Here is a 15263-nt window from a genome sequence, read left to right on the forward strand (position 1 = left end):
TATCTATCTATCTATCTATCCATCCATCTATCTATATTTGTCAATATGTGTATACAGCTCAGTGTGTTTATTGCAAATCTTGCCGACTCTATATCTGCACTTGTAAAATGTCCTAGGCTCTGTCCTCTGGCAAGTATTGGGTAATATTAGGCACTAAGGTCCATCCTGCCTCCTTGCCTATAGTGTCTCTGCCCATTTCCTTCCTTTTCTTTTGCTCCCCATTTTCCATTTCCTTCCCCTAGGACTTTGTACTTCCAGATGCCCAATGGAGGGAGGAACAACAGTGTGTTCATAACCCCTTCTCCAGTCCTCTTGGGCCTCATATCCTGCCACCAAGGGCAACTTAGGGCCTCATGACCTCCAGGAACTGTTTTTGTTTTTCCTCAGTCTTTGTTACTCTGTTTCCAACCAGATGGGCAATAGGAACAGGATTTGATAGAATTCAGAGAATTACATGTAGGAGAAAAAGTAATGAGGCCAGAGTGGCAATATCCGTGTGACGGAAGCAGTTCTGACAAGTCCTTCTATGGCTAGCTTGCCTTTGACATTGCTATGTAATGGCATCTCCAAATGCATAGGACCACATACACGGTTATCCTGCATCGTAAACATGCTGGGGGCCAAAGATTGGGCACACCTGCAAGAGAGAGCATGTGTCCAATGATGGCAATGGTGACAGTGATAGTGTTTACAGTGTGATCAGGACCCCAGTGCCCATGTGTAGGGTAAGAACCTCCACAGACCTCAGAGTGAAATGTGGGCTGTGTGAGGTAACCCTATTTATTATAAAGACACTTGAGCCGACTTAATATAGAGACACTTGCTGCTCACTCTGAGATGCTGTGTTTTATGACGGTCATATAAATCATAAGATCCATTTCTGATGAATCTGGCTGTTTTATTGACTAAAATCGTATCTGAAGCCTATCTTCATTGTTTGTTAGCCATGTGGTACCACCACCTGCTTTCCTCCACGATTAACTTCTCACAATATAAATAATAATGTGTTCCAACATAGTAGTAGACAGCAAACCGGAATGCCTCTAAATGTTCTCTATCTCAGCTGTACTTCCATGAAAAACAGATCTTACACAATGTGCAAATGATGGGGAAACCTTCAATTTTTAGTATTTGGCATGTGAGACCTAAAGATAAAATGTCTGTGAGACTTTTGGAGATTATGTGCTAAAAGTATACAAAGATCTTTATTATCTGTTGAATACACTTATGGAATGTCTACTGTGGGCTGAGACCCATTTTGAGTGTTAGCAATAGCAATACAGACATAAAGATTACAAGAAAAGAACTCATGGTTTCTTCTTTATATTTCCCGAAATAATAAGGACTATTCCTTCTTCTTTGAATATGTTGAGAAGTGTCTCCTAGGTGATTCTATACCCTATCAAGTTGACAGTATTAGCATGCCAATCCCTTGTCCACTTGAGACCCATGAATTTTCAGCCTCCAAGAGTCTCATGGCTCTCTCATAATGGGAACCCACATTCACACATTTCAATATAGAAGTCCAGAATCCAAGTCTCTTCTAAAGACTCAAAAGCAATGTCTTCATGCCGGGCCCCTACAAATTAAAACAGAAGTTGCATATTTCCAATACATATTGACACAGAATAAATATTTCCATTCCAACAGGGACAGGTGGGGTCATAACAAAGAAAGAAGGGACCTAACCCCCAAAAAGCAAACACCAAAAACTTAAGCTCTGAGTTTAAGATCCGAGGCTCCGGATAGATAGATAAATGGCGTGGATACACCAGCCCCTCCCACTACCCACTAAGCTCTACTGCTTATAGCATGCATAGCCTCATCCCACTCCATGCCTGCAACTTTCCTTACTGGACTTCCCATAGAATTTGCATCTCCAATATCCTGGGTCTGCACTGCAATTTAGACATCACCTTCATAGCCTTACTGAATGGCCTTTCTGGGATTCCTTACAGAGGACAAGGAAACCAACCCTGCTGCACAGGTTTATTGTCCTCATTCTTGCCTCTATCATGCTTATAAACACCGTGTCACGTGGATGACCCTGGCAAGGTCTGCTGCCAGCTCGAGAAGTGGCCAAGAGTGGCAGAAGGTGTGTAACACTCCTCCAGACAGTCGGTGTCCAGCAGGAAGACCTTCAGCAGCACTCTCAGTTTAAGACCTCTCCTTTCAATTGAGTTTAGATATTCTCAAATTAGACCCCTTGGTGGGTGTGGTCTCTCCCTCAGGGCACCGTTGCCAGTGTCCCAGTGCAGGGCAGGGTAACTGTCTTTTTTGATGCCATCTCCTTTAACAACTGCAACTGCTTTCTTAGAACCCAATCTGTCTACAACCTTATTTAAACTCCATTTTTCTTTTATCATCAAAGGGACGATTTTTTAAATGTTTTCTTTTGTGTGTGTGTTTGTGACTTTCTTTCACTGCAGACCTGGACAAAAAAAAAAAACAGTGAATGGTGACAATGACATAGCGTGTATGCTATGCCGTCTTGAGATTTCCTTTACCAAATGAGTTAGGGATGTGGTTAGGGATTAAGCCTTCCTCAGGCCCTCGGGATACCGGCAAATTATAATCAGATTTTCTGATAGACTATAACATGAAAGAGCCTGCCCAGTTCCCAATAGTGTCCTTGTCCCCCTTTGAAACATCAGAGCTGGTCTTCCACCGTCAATTTCCTTCTGCACTGTAGTCTTCCAGCATTCCACCAGAACGTCTCCCTAAGCTCTGCTTATCTCCCAAGGCCTTCCTATGCCAGAGTTTCAAACACCTTCACATTCTTCCAGCAAGTCAACCGCAAACATCCCAGAACACCACACACGGCCATGTCTACTACAACCACAAAGTCATTTCATGGTAACGAATTTTCTATATTAGTTACTTCTCCTGTGGCTGTGAAAATGCCTACAGAAAAAACAACTTAAGGAAGGAAGTGTTTATTTTCTGTAACAGGTTGAGACTACTGGCCATCATGGCAGGGAAGTCATGGAGGCAGGAGCCAACATCCTACCAGGTCATTACAGGACAACCAAGGAGACTCTTCCTTGAAAAGCTTTCCAGGGACTCTCACCTAATTTAGATGGCTAGACTTCCAAATCCCAAAGCATCTTGTGCCTATCTTAATCTTCTTTAACATCTGATTATTTCTTCTATGAAACTATTAACAACTGGAGGGTAACGTGCCATGATCCCTGTATCCTCACACCCATCAAAGGGCCTTGGTAAATCTTGACTCCCTTAACTGCCTCCTTTACCCCTGCCCCAAATTATTACTAAATCGACTAGCAAAATGCAAAGCAGATTAACACCATAAGAAAGTGTTTAGCTCTCAGAACTCAGGAGGATGAGGCAGTGGTTTTGAAAATATATGGCTAGCCTGGTCTACATAGAGGTCTAGGCCAGCCTGCCCACTGCCTCAAAAATGTACTTGTAAGAGATAAACCTTAAGTAACTAACATTTAATACAATAGAAACACAAGTTACTGAATCTCTGTGGGAGCCAGAGAAATCGGTTTGTTGTTTGTTTTGTTGTTAGGAAGAACAAAATAGAGGCCAAGTGAACCTAAGCCAGGATATCTGCTTCTTGATGCCTGTGTGCCGAGATCTATGCAAGATATTTTAGATATATCTTTTATTTCAGTTCAGAAAACAATAGAACAGAATATTTTCTCCATAACAATGAGGAAAGTCCGGCTCAGAAAAGCCTGGTGTGTGGACTACAGTTCACTGTAGATCTCAATGCAATGTTTTGTTCTTAGATTTATAGAAACATATGAGGTGTGACTATAAAGTAATGAGCCTGCTTTTTTCCTGTATAGCTAGCTGTGCAAACAGGTCTTTCATATAAATCTCCAGTCTGTTCAGAGGGAGATGCTTTAATGCAGTCAGTGCCTGTAGTTTACACTGTTGAGGGGTTTGGTATGAACATGACGCCAGAAGAAGGAATTAGTGGGGATAGCATTGGGTCTTTTCAGTCAGCTTTCCCAAATGTGGTGTGTACTTTCATAGGTCAATGGGAGTGGATAAAGGGATATCTAAGAACCTGGTACATAAAAATCTGGCAGTTTTAGTGTGGTTGTGAGGGTTTTTCAGGAGGTGAGTAGGTGAGTCTCAGTTCTGCAGAAACCTTCTCTCAGTGCAGCTAAGCACCCTCTCAGAACTCAGGAGGATGAGGCAGTGGTTTTGAAAATATATGGCTAGCCTGGTCTACATAGAGGTCTAGGCCAGCCTGCCCACTGCCTCAAAAATGTACTTGTAAGAGATAAACCTTAAGTAACTAACATTTAATACAATAGAAAACACAAGTTACTGAATCTCTGTGGGAGCCAGAGAAATCGGTTTGGACACATGGCAAGCAAAAAAGCAGAAGAAAGGAGGATATTTTTTCCCTATGTCTGAAACTGTAATATACCTGTCTCTTCTGTAGACATCAAAACACCAGGAAGACTCTGTTAGCCTTTGGACCCTGTGACTTACAGAAGAAGGCTCCCTGGAATTCTAGGCCTTCACCTCACAACAGAATTGACATCAATTTGTTCTAAGACCTTTGCACCAGGACCTAACCATGTTACGCCTATCTAATGATCTTCATCTCTCAGATCAAACCATATCCTATACTGTCATTGTATGATCAAGCTCAATTCACATTTTTTGTCATCTATGTGTCTGTCTATCATCTGTCTATCTGTCTGTCTATCATCTGTGTGTCTGCTTGTCCGTCTGTCTCTCTCCCTACCTACCTACTTATTCATATTATTAACTCAGTCACCCCGGAGAAAACTGACTAATACACTGACTTTCTAGAGACTGTAGAGAGCAGACATCAGCTCTCTCTTGCAGCAAATATTTGCAGAGCTCTTACTCTGTGCAGGGATCCTGGCTGTAGGAAAGGAATCAAGATGAACAAACACTTTGCTCTCAGGGACCCTACAGTTCTTATGGGAGACAGCTGCTTGGGAAATACACATGGAGACTTGGAATGAGTGAGAGGATACCAGAATACCGTTAATAGCCATTGTATTATATAGCTGACAGTTTCGAGAAACTAGAAGATTCCTCTCCATATGCAATTTTGTGTGTCATGTTTTTCTGTTAATGTGCTGATTTTAAGTTGATTTTTAGATCATTGTTATTTTAATTTATCCATTAATTGTTTTGTTCTCTGTTTTGTTAATTTCATCACTTTGCCAGTAAAAATAGAGAGGAAAAATCGATTGCCTGACCTCTGACCTGGGATCTGCTATGTATGTCATCGCACTCAGACTAAAACTTGTTTTTAACTGTTGATTTGGAGATGAGGCATTGCTGTGTTGACTAGGCCAGTCTCAAACTCTTAGGCTCACATCATACTATCTTCTCAGCATCCTGAGATTGCTGAGTGGCTGGGATTAGAGACATACACCACCATGCCAAGCTACAAAGGCCCTCTTATTAACACTGCCCATAGAAGAACACAGACAGACTCACAGATAAGTGACTTACCCGAGGTCTCAGATCTTAAGTGGCAGTGCTAAGATTAAAGTCAGACAGTTTATTACCTGGCTAATTTGGCTTTTCCTCGGTGTAGATAAATGTGTATTACATTGAAGAAGAATGTGGTGAGGCCTAGGAGGGAAAAAAAGAAAAAGGTTGGAGTATACCCATTGGAAATTTTAGGATAGTGTTGATAAGGGAAACCATTTAGTGTACATTTGTCTCACTTGGGAGGTGTGCAAGAATATAATGAAAAATGATGCTTTTAACCATGGGTGGGCAACTGTTGTAGAAGGGTTGCTTTGGAATCCTGAGGACACAGATTTTACACCTCATCCACAGTTCATTTCACATGCAACTGTACTTCTTGCAAGTTCTTAAGGCCCCGGATGAAGCTCAATCATTCTTTTTTTTTAATGCATGTGTGTTCATGTGTGCATGCACATGGATGCAAATATATGTGTGTGCATGTCTTTTTGGATGGCACAAAAAAAAGGCCAAATTTGGGTGTCCTCAGTTACTTCTCTAATTCAGTTTTGAGGCAGGGTTCTCATTGAACCCAGAGCTCAGTGCTTAGATAGAATGGTTGGCTGTTAAGTCCCCAGGGTCCTCCTGCCTCTGCACCCTCAGCCTTGGCATCAGGAGCACCCACCTCTGCACCCGAATTTCCACATGTAGGCTGCAATACAATTTTCTTGTTATGCTGTGACCACTTTACCATATGAGCCATCATCATCCTAGTCCAGTCAAGTCTCTCTCACCTTTCCATTCATTAGGATACCATGTCCCCCCCCCCCCAGCAGCCTACACAATGGTGTTACCCCATTCTCCAGGTCCACCTTATGGAGATGGGTTTCCGTGATACAAATATACCTCAAATTATGGGCTCCCAATTTCATGCTTCTTCCAAATGTACACAGAGCAGCTGGGCACAACACTCCTCTGATAAACACAAGCTGTAAGTTTTCCTCATTTCTGAATAACACACAGGTTTGAAATTGCTTTAATGGCTGGATGCAGATTTTATTATGGATCAGTTTGGCTATCTGTGTGGGGCCCTCAATTTCCCAATACCGATCCACAACTAGGCAAGCTCTTTGAGGTAAAGTAGAAGTTTACTAATGACCTTGTATCTTTTTCATCAGGAAGAGGTGATTCTTATTTCTAAAAAAATAAAAAATACAAAAAAAAATAGGCTTGTCTTTAAAATTGGGGGAGGGTTCACTTTGTCCTATTTGCCACAACACACACACACACACACACACACACACACACACACACACACACACACACACACACACACACACACACACCACATATCTTGGAAATGTTTTGACCTTGGTTTTTACAGCTTATTTGTCCACAGGGGCACTTCAGAGAAGGAACCGGTGATATCAGAGCTTAGTGCTTTTTCTTTTTGTTAAATACTGAATATCACCATGGAGTGTTTAATGAGTGCCTACAATGGTGGCCAGTCCATGCAGTATACCATTTAACACTGATCTGGATGGCACTGAGTATCCATAAATTCATACGTGGATGTGGATGTCCTACCCAACAATGTGACAGTAATTGGAGGTGGGTCCTTTTGAAGGTGATTATGGTTATTTATATGTGGCTATAAAAGGTGAACGTGGTCCTATGAAACTGGTGTTCTTGTAACAAAGAGAGTACTGTCTGGGTGTCATGGGTGTGCATGCAGCCAGGAGGTAGCTATCAGAAGCCAGGAGGGGAGTTATCCTTTGAGCTTCCAGGCTTCTAGGGTGAAGAATTATAGGAAGGAAGCTTCTCTTGTTTAAGCCACCAGTCTAGATTTGCTTTGCCAGCCTGAGATGGCTAGGGTAGACCCTCACCAACACTGTACAAATGTCCTGGTATCATGCATGCCTCCACTTACAGAGATGCAAACTGGAGACCAATGATGCTAAGCAACAGAAGTAATACTGCACAGATGGTGGGCTGTGGAGGCGGGAGTCAGGCTAGCCTCTGCCTGCAGCGTCCTAGACCCTTTCACCCACCAGACACCATAAAGTAGAGGCTTTTCTTTGCTCTATGTCACAGCAAGGAAGTTGCAATAGAGTTTGAGGTCCTAAATCTGAGCCCTTCCGTTTAGGTTATAAGTGAGCAGCATTCTATTTCCTTAACAAATATTGATGGCACCATGCTAGAGTCTAGTCTGTAGAGATGAGATGTGATCAAGCAGGAAAGAAGGATTGAGATGTCTACAGTCAAGCAGATAGTGCAGGTCATACAGGGTGGAACAAAGTAGCCTATTTTTAAAGTACATGCCAAGGCATGGGAGCCTCTAGGTCCAATAGAGATGCTGTGAATATTTTGTCCCCATCATACATCCATAGCAGAGAATTTTAACACCCTTTAAAAATAGCAAAGGAGAAAGCAGGTTTACAATGAGAAAAACGGTGTTGCCCTCAGTTCTCCTCTGCTGCCTCAAGCTCCTTTCTTCTCCTACCATCTGACGTCTGCACTAAGCTGTAGTCTCCTCAAACCCCTTGCCTGTGGGCTATCCTATCCCTGTCCTTATTACAGAAAAGCTTTACTTCCTAGCCATCAAAGTCACCCTCAATTCTCTGCCTTTACTCCACCCTCAAATCCCCTTCTGTTGTGCTTCTCACACTCTCTGGGTATTCCTGCAATCCATTCTCCAGCCTTCAGCGTGGTCAAAGAGATTTGCAAAATTTCATTTCTCAGATCCTGGTACTTGTTTGCTGAAAGCCTCTGAAGTCACTCCACTGCACTTAGAATTCAATCCGAATACAGCTTCCTTGGTGTCCAAGACTCAGTGGTCTCACACCTCTTGCCTTCACCTTAAGCTTACCCTGGCCATACACCTTCACCATGGCCATTTGCTTGGCCCTCCTTGGCTGGATCCAATAGCCAGTCAGGTCTCCCTTCAGAGGTTACCTCTCCAAAGATGCTTTCCCTAACTACCTAACTTATCATCCTTTCCGTCTCATCAACTCCCGTAACACTTTTTATAGCACATTGCCCAATCTAAATATGTCTGTTTACCTATTTTTTTCATGATCTTTTTTCCCACCTCAACACTTATTCACACCTTTGCTGAAAAGCACATAAAAAATATTTATGTTACTAATGGACTACTGCGTCGCCAGTCCCTTAAATACTGTCCACCATAAAACAGACATGCAGTCATAGTTACAGAATTAGTAAATGGCTTAATGTGTGAGTAAATTGGAAATAGTGCTGGGGTTTTTTTCAGAGGAAACAAACAAACAAACAAACCCTGAGACACGGTCTCGCCCAGTTCAGGCTGGCTTCAGACTCACTATGTAGCAGAGAATGAACTCGAATTTCTAATTTTCCTTTCTCCTCTTTGCTCATGCTTACATCACAGGCATGGGTCACTGTGTCCAGACCATGCGAGGCTGGTATCAAACCCAGGTATCCTTGTGTGCTAGACAAACAGCCTGCATCCCTATATCCTTCCTCCAGTGTTGAGAGTTTTTGTCATTCTTAAAATTAGTTTGTTTTTTATTTGTGTGAGTTGCCTCCTGCTGTGTGATTCATCAAGGATGTGAGACAGTTTGCACAGCCTGTCATACCACTTAGACACACACACACACACACACACACACACACACACACACCCTACCTTATGCACACACAAAGCATACAGAGGCTGTAGCAGGGCACTGATGCCTTGAAGTATCAAGTGTCAGGCATTGTTTAGGTCCTGGGCAGAAATTGCAGTCAGTCTTTACCCTTGCTTTCTCTGAGAGGTTGCCCTTTCCGTGGAATGGTCAAAGGCACACTTTCACTGGGCTACCCTTACCAAGAGGCAGGAGAAATTTTTATCACCAAGCACAGTTTACATCTAAGTAGGAAAACAGTGGGAGCAACATCACACCATCTCATTTCATCAAGTTTAACCGGATATCATTAGGTTGTGACAGGCACTTCCTTGTTTCCGATGTGTCTTACTGCTCCCCAGCTTCTCTGGGCCATTCAGACTGTGGGCTGCAGATACCACCTGCTGGTTCGAGTTGCCACCTGCCACTGGCGTTCTTGTCTGGAAGCTACCAGAACTCTTCACAGCCTTTCTTCCTTTCTGCTTCTCTTTTCCTCCCTCTATCATAATCTCTGCCAGGATTCCTTTTCTCTGGCCATTCAGCACCATTTCTCTCCAGGTGGCCAGTAACCTTGCCTTGCGCTTACTACACTCCTTGGAGTCTGGGTCTATCTTTTGTGTTTCTGTTACAAATTGTCCTAAGTAACAAAACATGTGTGGGCGAGTTGAAGCTTTCCTTTGCACAGTGGGCTTTGTGTCATTTCCTTCATACCTTTCTCCACGTCATACACTGTTATTCCATGAAAACGCGTGTTATGCTATAAAACCATAAAGTATGTTGATAATGTTTCACAGCCTGCTGAGTACTAACTGCATTTAGGTTTAAGGCAAAATCCCCTCCACACGTGTATTTGATGAGACCTTCCTTCTACTAGAGACACTGGCTCTCATAGGATAGGACTGCCTCCCTGGGAGAATCACTTTCTCCATCTAATCCTCACACCCAAGGCCCCATTTCTTCCCCTAAGCCGGGGGCCAAGCTCAGCACCCACGTAGCCTGCCAAAATATCATCCACTACTAAGCATGCCAGGTTCTCCATTCTTCTTTGCTCAACTCCTCCCACAGAAACCACCAAATAGCCACTTGCCACACTTTCTCCTTACTTTCTCCATCTCCAGATCAACCCTGCACACAACACTGTGATGATGCAGCCCTTCTCTTGGGAACTATCAATAACCACTTTTGTTTTGAGCTTCTGTGTGCTGGTCGCTTTCCCCCTTCTCATTAAGCACAGATCTGGATATACATACATACATACATACATACATACATACATACATACATACATACATACATATTCTTGATCTCCATTCTTTTGGTAGGGTAGGTATTATTTGGTATGAGTTGCATAGATGGAGACATGGGGACCCTATTGGAACAAAAAACACAACTTCAAAGCCAGTATTCCACTCACATGATAATTTGTCTTTACATATAAGTTCATATATCCAAGAAGACACAATTAGGGGCCTATCCTATCATTGCCTTTGGCCAAAGCTTTACACAGAATATTCCTGGCCAAAACGGTTTAATCATGTTCGTTGTAAACCTCAGCTCTGTTTCCCCCTCCCTCCCCCCATGTAAGCTTGTTTTAGCCCTGTATTCTACTGGACCTTAGCAAGGCCATACAAATAAATAGACTGCTGCCCTCCCACAACACTGTAGACTCACAGACTAACGTACAGACAAGACCTTTGCAGTTCTTCCCCCTGACTCACAAGTTTGTGAGTCCAGGTTTATTCTGTTGCAGAGTCTAAACTAGGAGCCATTGTAACAAGAGAGCACAGACCCAGGTCCTTGTGCTCTTGGTCCCCAGATGTCTTTCCTTGGGGAGCACTAGCCTGATAAATGGTAGCTTTCTTGGCTTGTCCCTTCACAAGCGCAAGGCTCAGTGTGTGTTACTGAGGACTTTTATCCACACTTAGTTTATCTCTGCTCCTGTTCTTTCCTAGCCTCAGCCATTCTTTTTCCACCTGGGACCTTGTGTGCTTTTTCATTGCTTCTGGCTGTCTCCAGTAACTCTTTCTACCTCGAGCCACCTTTCCTGAGTTACTGCAACGATGATGACTCTACCCTGGCTTTCTGATAAGAAATCAGATCAACAGGTGCCCGAGAGGATCTGAGCATGCTACCGCTGAGCAGCAGGGACAGCCTGAGAGCTGCTTTCTGACCAGGCTCAGTTGTATCCCCACCCACATTCAAGACACAAGTTATGTGACTGCAGAAGTTCCGAGCACAGCATCTCACTGTCAGCTCAGTAGAGGGTACCACATCTAAGAGCCTTTCCAGCTGTTGATCCTGGATCCCAGCATCATGGGGCCCAGAGGGTTATATAAGTACAGAAGACTCTGGAAGAGAAACTTGTGTTAAAGTGGTGGGCACTTTCTCAGCTTTCTTGGGCTTAGGGGAGTATGGAGCCCAGGAGAGCAGTCATAATCCCCAAATTCTGGTAGTGCTCCCAGAATCACCATTACTTCTCTGCTTGCAGCCCAAGACCTCAAGGAGGAATCTTGTCTCTCACTCCTGTTGGAGTAAGTAAGACCTGTTATCCTGATATAGTTTTCACTATAACTGATTTGACTATAAGTGATAAATATTCGGTCTTTTCAGGGTAAGATGTCCTAATTAAAAAAAAAATTAAGCCTAAAACATGTTCGTGAGCTAAATATTTTTACAAGTGGGACTGGGGCAGCATTCATTTTTGCTCAAGCCTTTGGAAAGGAGAGCAGGTAGGATGCCTTTGTATCCTTCAGCAACTAAAGTAATAAATGCGAAGGGCTTAATGCTTATTTTGAATTACATTTCATTTTACCAATTGTGCGAAGCCCTGCCTAATTTAACAAAAGGCTTTGAGGAAAAAAAAATACAGTAGAGCAGATGCACATAGCAACCATTAAATTAGGATAAAGGCCTGAGAGCCATGCAGAGAGGGGAGGCTTCTGCCAGGCAGAGCACACGAGCAAGAATAATGGCCCAAGGAACGCTGGAGCTCTTGGGTTTAGACTGGAGGAGATGGATCTCAGCCCAAAGCAACCTAGAGATTGGCTTCTAAGAACAAGAACACTGTATCCCGGAAGTCCCCTCCTGACACTATTATGGTGCCCTCTCCTGCGATCATAAAGCCACAGATGGATTTTATGAAGATCAGTCCTACTACTTTTTAGGATCTCTACGTGATTTTTCACAGCTCTTCTTTTTTTGCTGCAATAAGACGCACGGATAATGGGGACTATTTTGCATGTTGCCTTGTAAGAAGAAATTCAGTTGCTGGCTAGGGAGACAGACACGGAGTGGAAGGGGCATTAAGTGTTTCTAGGTAGGCCATCAGAGCAGAAAGATTATTACAGTTCTTTGCATGGGCCCAGAGAAGCTGTGCCTTAGGACTAAAGCCCGGATAGAGAGATGCAGCCAGGGTGGGAATCCACGTTGGTTCAGCTACCTGGAGAGGCAATGACAGTTCAGTTCTCTAGGGCGGGGTCTGGCAACTTCTCCTTGGCATTGCGAAAGAAAGGTGCCAGTGTCAGTTTTCAGTTTGCTGCTCCTCCCGCTCCCCCCAACTCCTTCCCAGCCCTCTCCTCTACCTCCCCACCCGTATCAGGGGAGGCATGAAGGGACTCAGCATTTCCTCAGCTTGCTCTGTTACTTGGAGAAAGTGGAGCCTCCTGAGGCGCCAGCACGTTCCCTCAGGGGTACCGGCCTCAGTGAGAGCATCTGTCCCGGCGCGGCAGGGGTTAAGGTGGGCGCCCGGGTGCCCCGCACCCTCCGAGATGAGCGCGCACACCGCGCCGCCTGCCAGCCCGCTCGCTCCGAGTCGACACCGGGAAAAAGTGGCGGTCAGGGATGGAGCTGCTGCCATGACAACCCCAGCGGTCGGGGCCCGCGCGCGTCGGGGCTGTTCTCCGGAGGAAGGCGGCGCGGAGGCCGGGGGCGGCCGCTAAGCGTGGCGTCCGCGCGTCCCCGCGTCCCGTGCAGCGTCCCCGGAGGAGGCGGGGGCCGCAGTCCGCTCAGCTCCCCGAGCCTAAAGCCTGCGCCACGGCGCTCCGAGGGCTGGCGAGGTCCGGGCTGGCGGGAGTCGCCCACCAGGCCACAGGGAGGATAGCCCCAGAGTGGAGGATCCGAGCTACGCCGGCTGCGGGTCTCCGTGTGCAACTTTTTATCGCCTTGGGGTCCAGATGCGAGACTTGGGGTTGTTTTCTAACTCTAGCCATACAAGTGTGTGATCTAATAAAACATTTTCTCCTCTCCTTGAAGCAGGAGCTTTTTTTTTTTAATGACATCTCCTTTCTGTCAGAGACACTTGCCTTCTTTGGGTTATAAACTTTTGATGCCAGACCTCTGCAGAACGCGCCTAACTGAATCTTAAAGTAGCTTCACCGAGAGAGGCAGAGAACGCACAATCTGTGACCTTCGTCCCTGCTCCTTCTTTCGCGCTCTCCCTCCCTGCGGGCTCCCTCCGCCCCAGGGAGCTTCGAGAAAGCTCTTTTTTTGGTTGCAGGAGGGGGCATCTGGTTCTGCTAGGCTGGAAAGCTGAGGCTGGAGCCCAGGAAGAATTATTAGGCTCCGGAGAGCCTGGACTCAGCCTCTCCTCCTGCTCCCAGCTCCTGGCTTGCTCTCTCTTTCTCTCGGTGCTTTTGCCCCTCAACACTTCCGGCTGCTCTGAGAGGGCAGGGGACAAGGACCGTGCAGCCGCGGGAGTTCTGGGAAGTTGTTGCTGACAAGGATGGGGGTCTGTGGGTACCTGTTCCTGCCCTGGAAGTGCCTCGTGGTCGTGTCTCTCAGGCTGCTGTTCCTTGTACCCACAGGAGTGCCGGTGCGCAGCGGAGATGCCACCTTCCCCAAAGCTATGGACAACGTGACGGTCCGGCAGGGGGAGAGCGCCACCCTCAGGTAGGGAGCCTTCTTTATTCTGGGGACTGAACCCACTGCTCATGCCTTCAAGGGGAGGGGGAGAAGAAGAGAGAAAAGAAGGCTAGAAAGAGGGGCATTGGACCATGTGAGAAGCTTTTTGCAGGCCCAAGAAGTGGTCACTTGCGTCGTGTGCGTGCTGATACCATTTTTTTTTCTTGGACAGTTCTGTCATTTGGTCGTCGTCTGGTCTGCAATCTTACAGGGAATGTTGAAGTCTGTACTTGGGACTCCGTGTATTCATGGGGCCAAGGCATGGCAAGTTTCACATCTGTGTGGACACAGATGAGACCTGGGGTCAATGGCATGTAAACATTGTGTGGTTAGCTAAATACCCTTGGCGTTTTCTTCCAGGCCAGGCGGGTGTGATGCCCATAGGATTACCCTTCACCATAGTCAGCTAACCCTCTTTGGTGGAAGTGTGCATTGGGGAGCAATCTCAGGATTGAAGGCTCTAGATTACCTGTGCCAGGGCACAACCTTCTATGAGTCTGCTGAAGACACCGCCCCTCAAGCTAAACCTGTGCTGGGCACTTGGGCCCTGATGAAAATTGCGAGGCCTTTGTATTTTTGTGGGCTGGAACCAAGAAGAGGAAGCATGTAGCTTTTATGCACCGACATCATTCCTGTGTGAGAAGCACAATAGGGGAGCGTTTTGTTTTAGCTTAATGAGTTACAGAGGAGCACTTCCGTGCCCCAGGCAGAGGGGAAGAGATGCTTGGAATATGAACCTTTGGGGACTGGGCCTGCTGCAGCAGAGACTTTAATAAAAATGCAGCCACCACTTTCCACCAGCTCAGCAGATATCATCTTTTATCCCTTTAATGAGGCAGTTCTGGTCCTGGGAGACAGATTCAGGGACGTCCCAGCTTAACTATGTCTCACAGTGTACACAGGGTGAATGCATTTGCCCTGCCTATGACTTTGATGGTTATGGTGAAAATAAAACATTCTGACCCAGATTCCGCAGCCAGAATATGGCTGTCTTCTGCAAGGAGGGATTGAGAGTGGGGCTTCCGTCTTCCTGTTCCCTTTGCTTTTCCTTGTGGAGGCCTTCCAGCACAGACTCCAGCCTCTCCCTGAGGAAGGAACAAAAACCCCTGAGACATTGCTGTGCTTGACATGCGTGCTAGGGTTAAACTTGATTCCTTCTACCTTGGGTGGTTCTTAGGTGAATCTTCCTTTCACCTAATGAGAGGTCCCAAAGCCGTGCCTTGTGGATCTGCATAGTCCTAGAAAGGAGACCAGAGATGTCCCTTACAGAGAGAGGGCATG

General features: G+C 45.5%; 1 protein-coding gene across 6 annotated transcripts in view; it reads left to right on the forward strand.

Annotated features, from left to right (window-relative positions):
- OPCML (opioid binding protein/cell adhesion molecule like) overlaps positions 1-15263 on the forward strand; it is a 1121617-nt gene that overhangs the window by 579400 nt on the left and 526954 nt on the right. For 2 of the 6 annotated variants that reach the window (XM_084781321.1, XM_084781324.1), the window contains exon 2: positions 13886-13970. In XM_084781321.1, coding sequence (XP_084637447.1) covers positions 13886-13970 — 85 coding nt within the window. The other 4 variants (XM_084781323.1, XM_084781319.1, XM_084781320.1 and 1 more) reach the window with 4 other exon arrangements.

This window comes from Acomys minous (assembly GCF_964271855.1).
Source record: "Acomys minous genome assembly, chromosome: 5".
NCBI lineage: Eukaryota > Metazoa > Chordata > Mammalia > Rodentia > Muridae > Acomys > Acomys minous.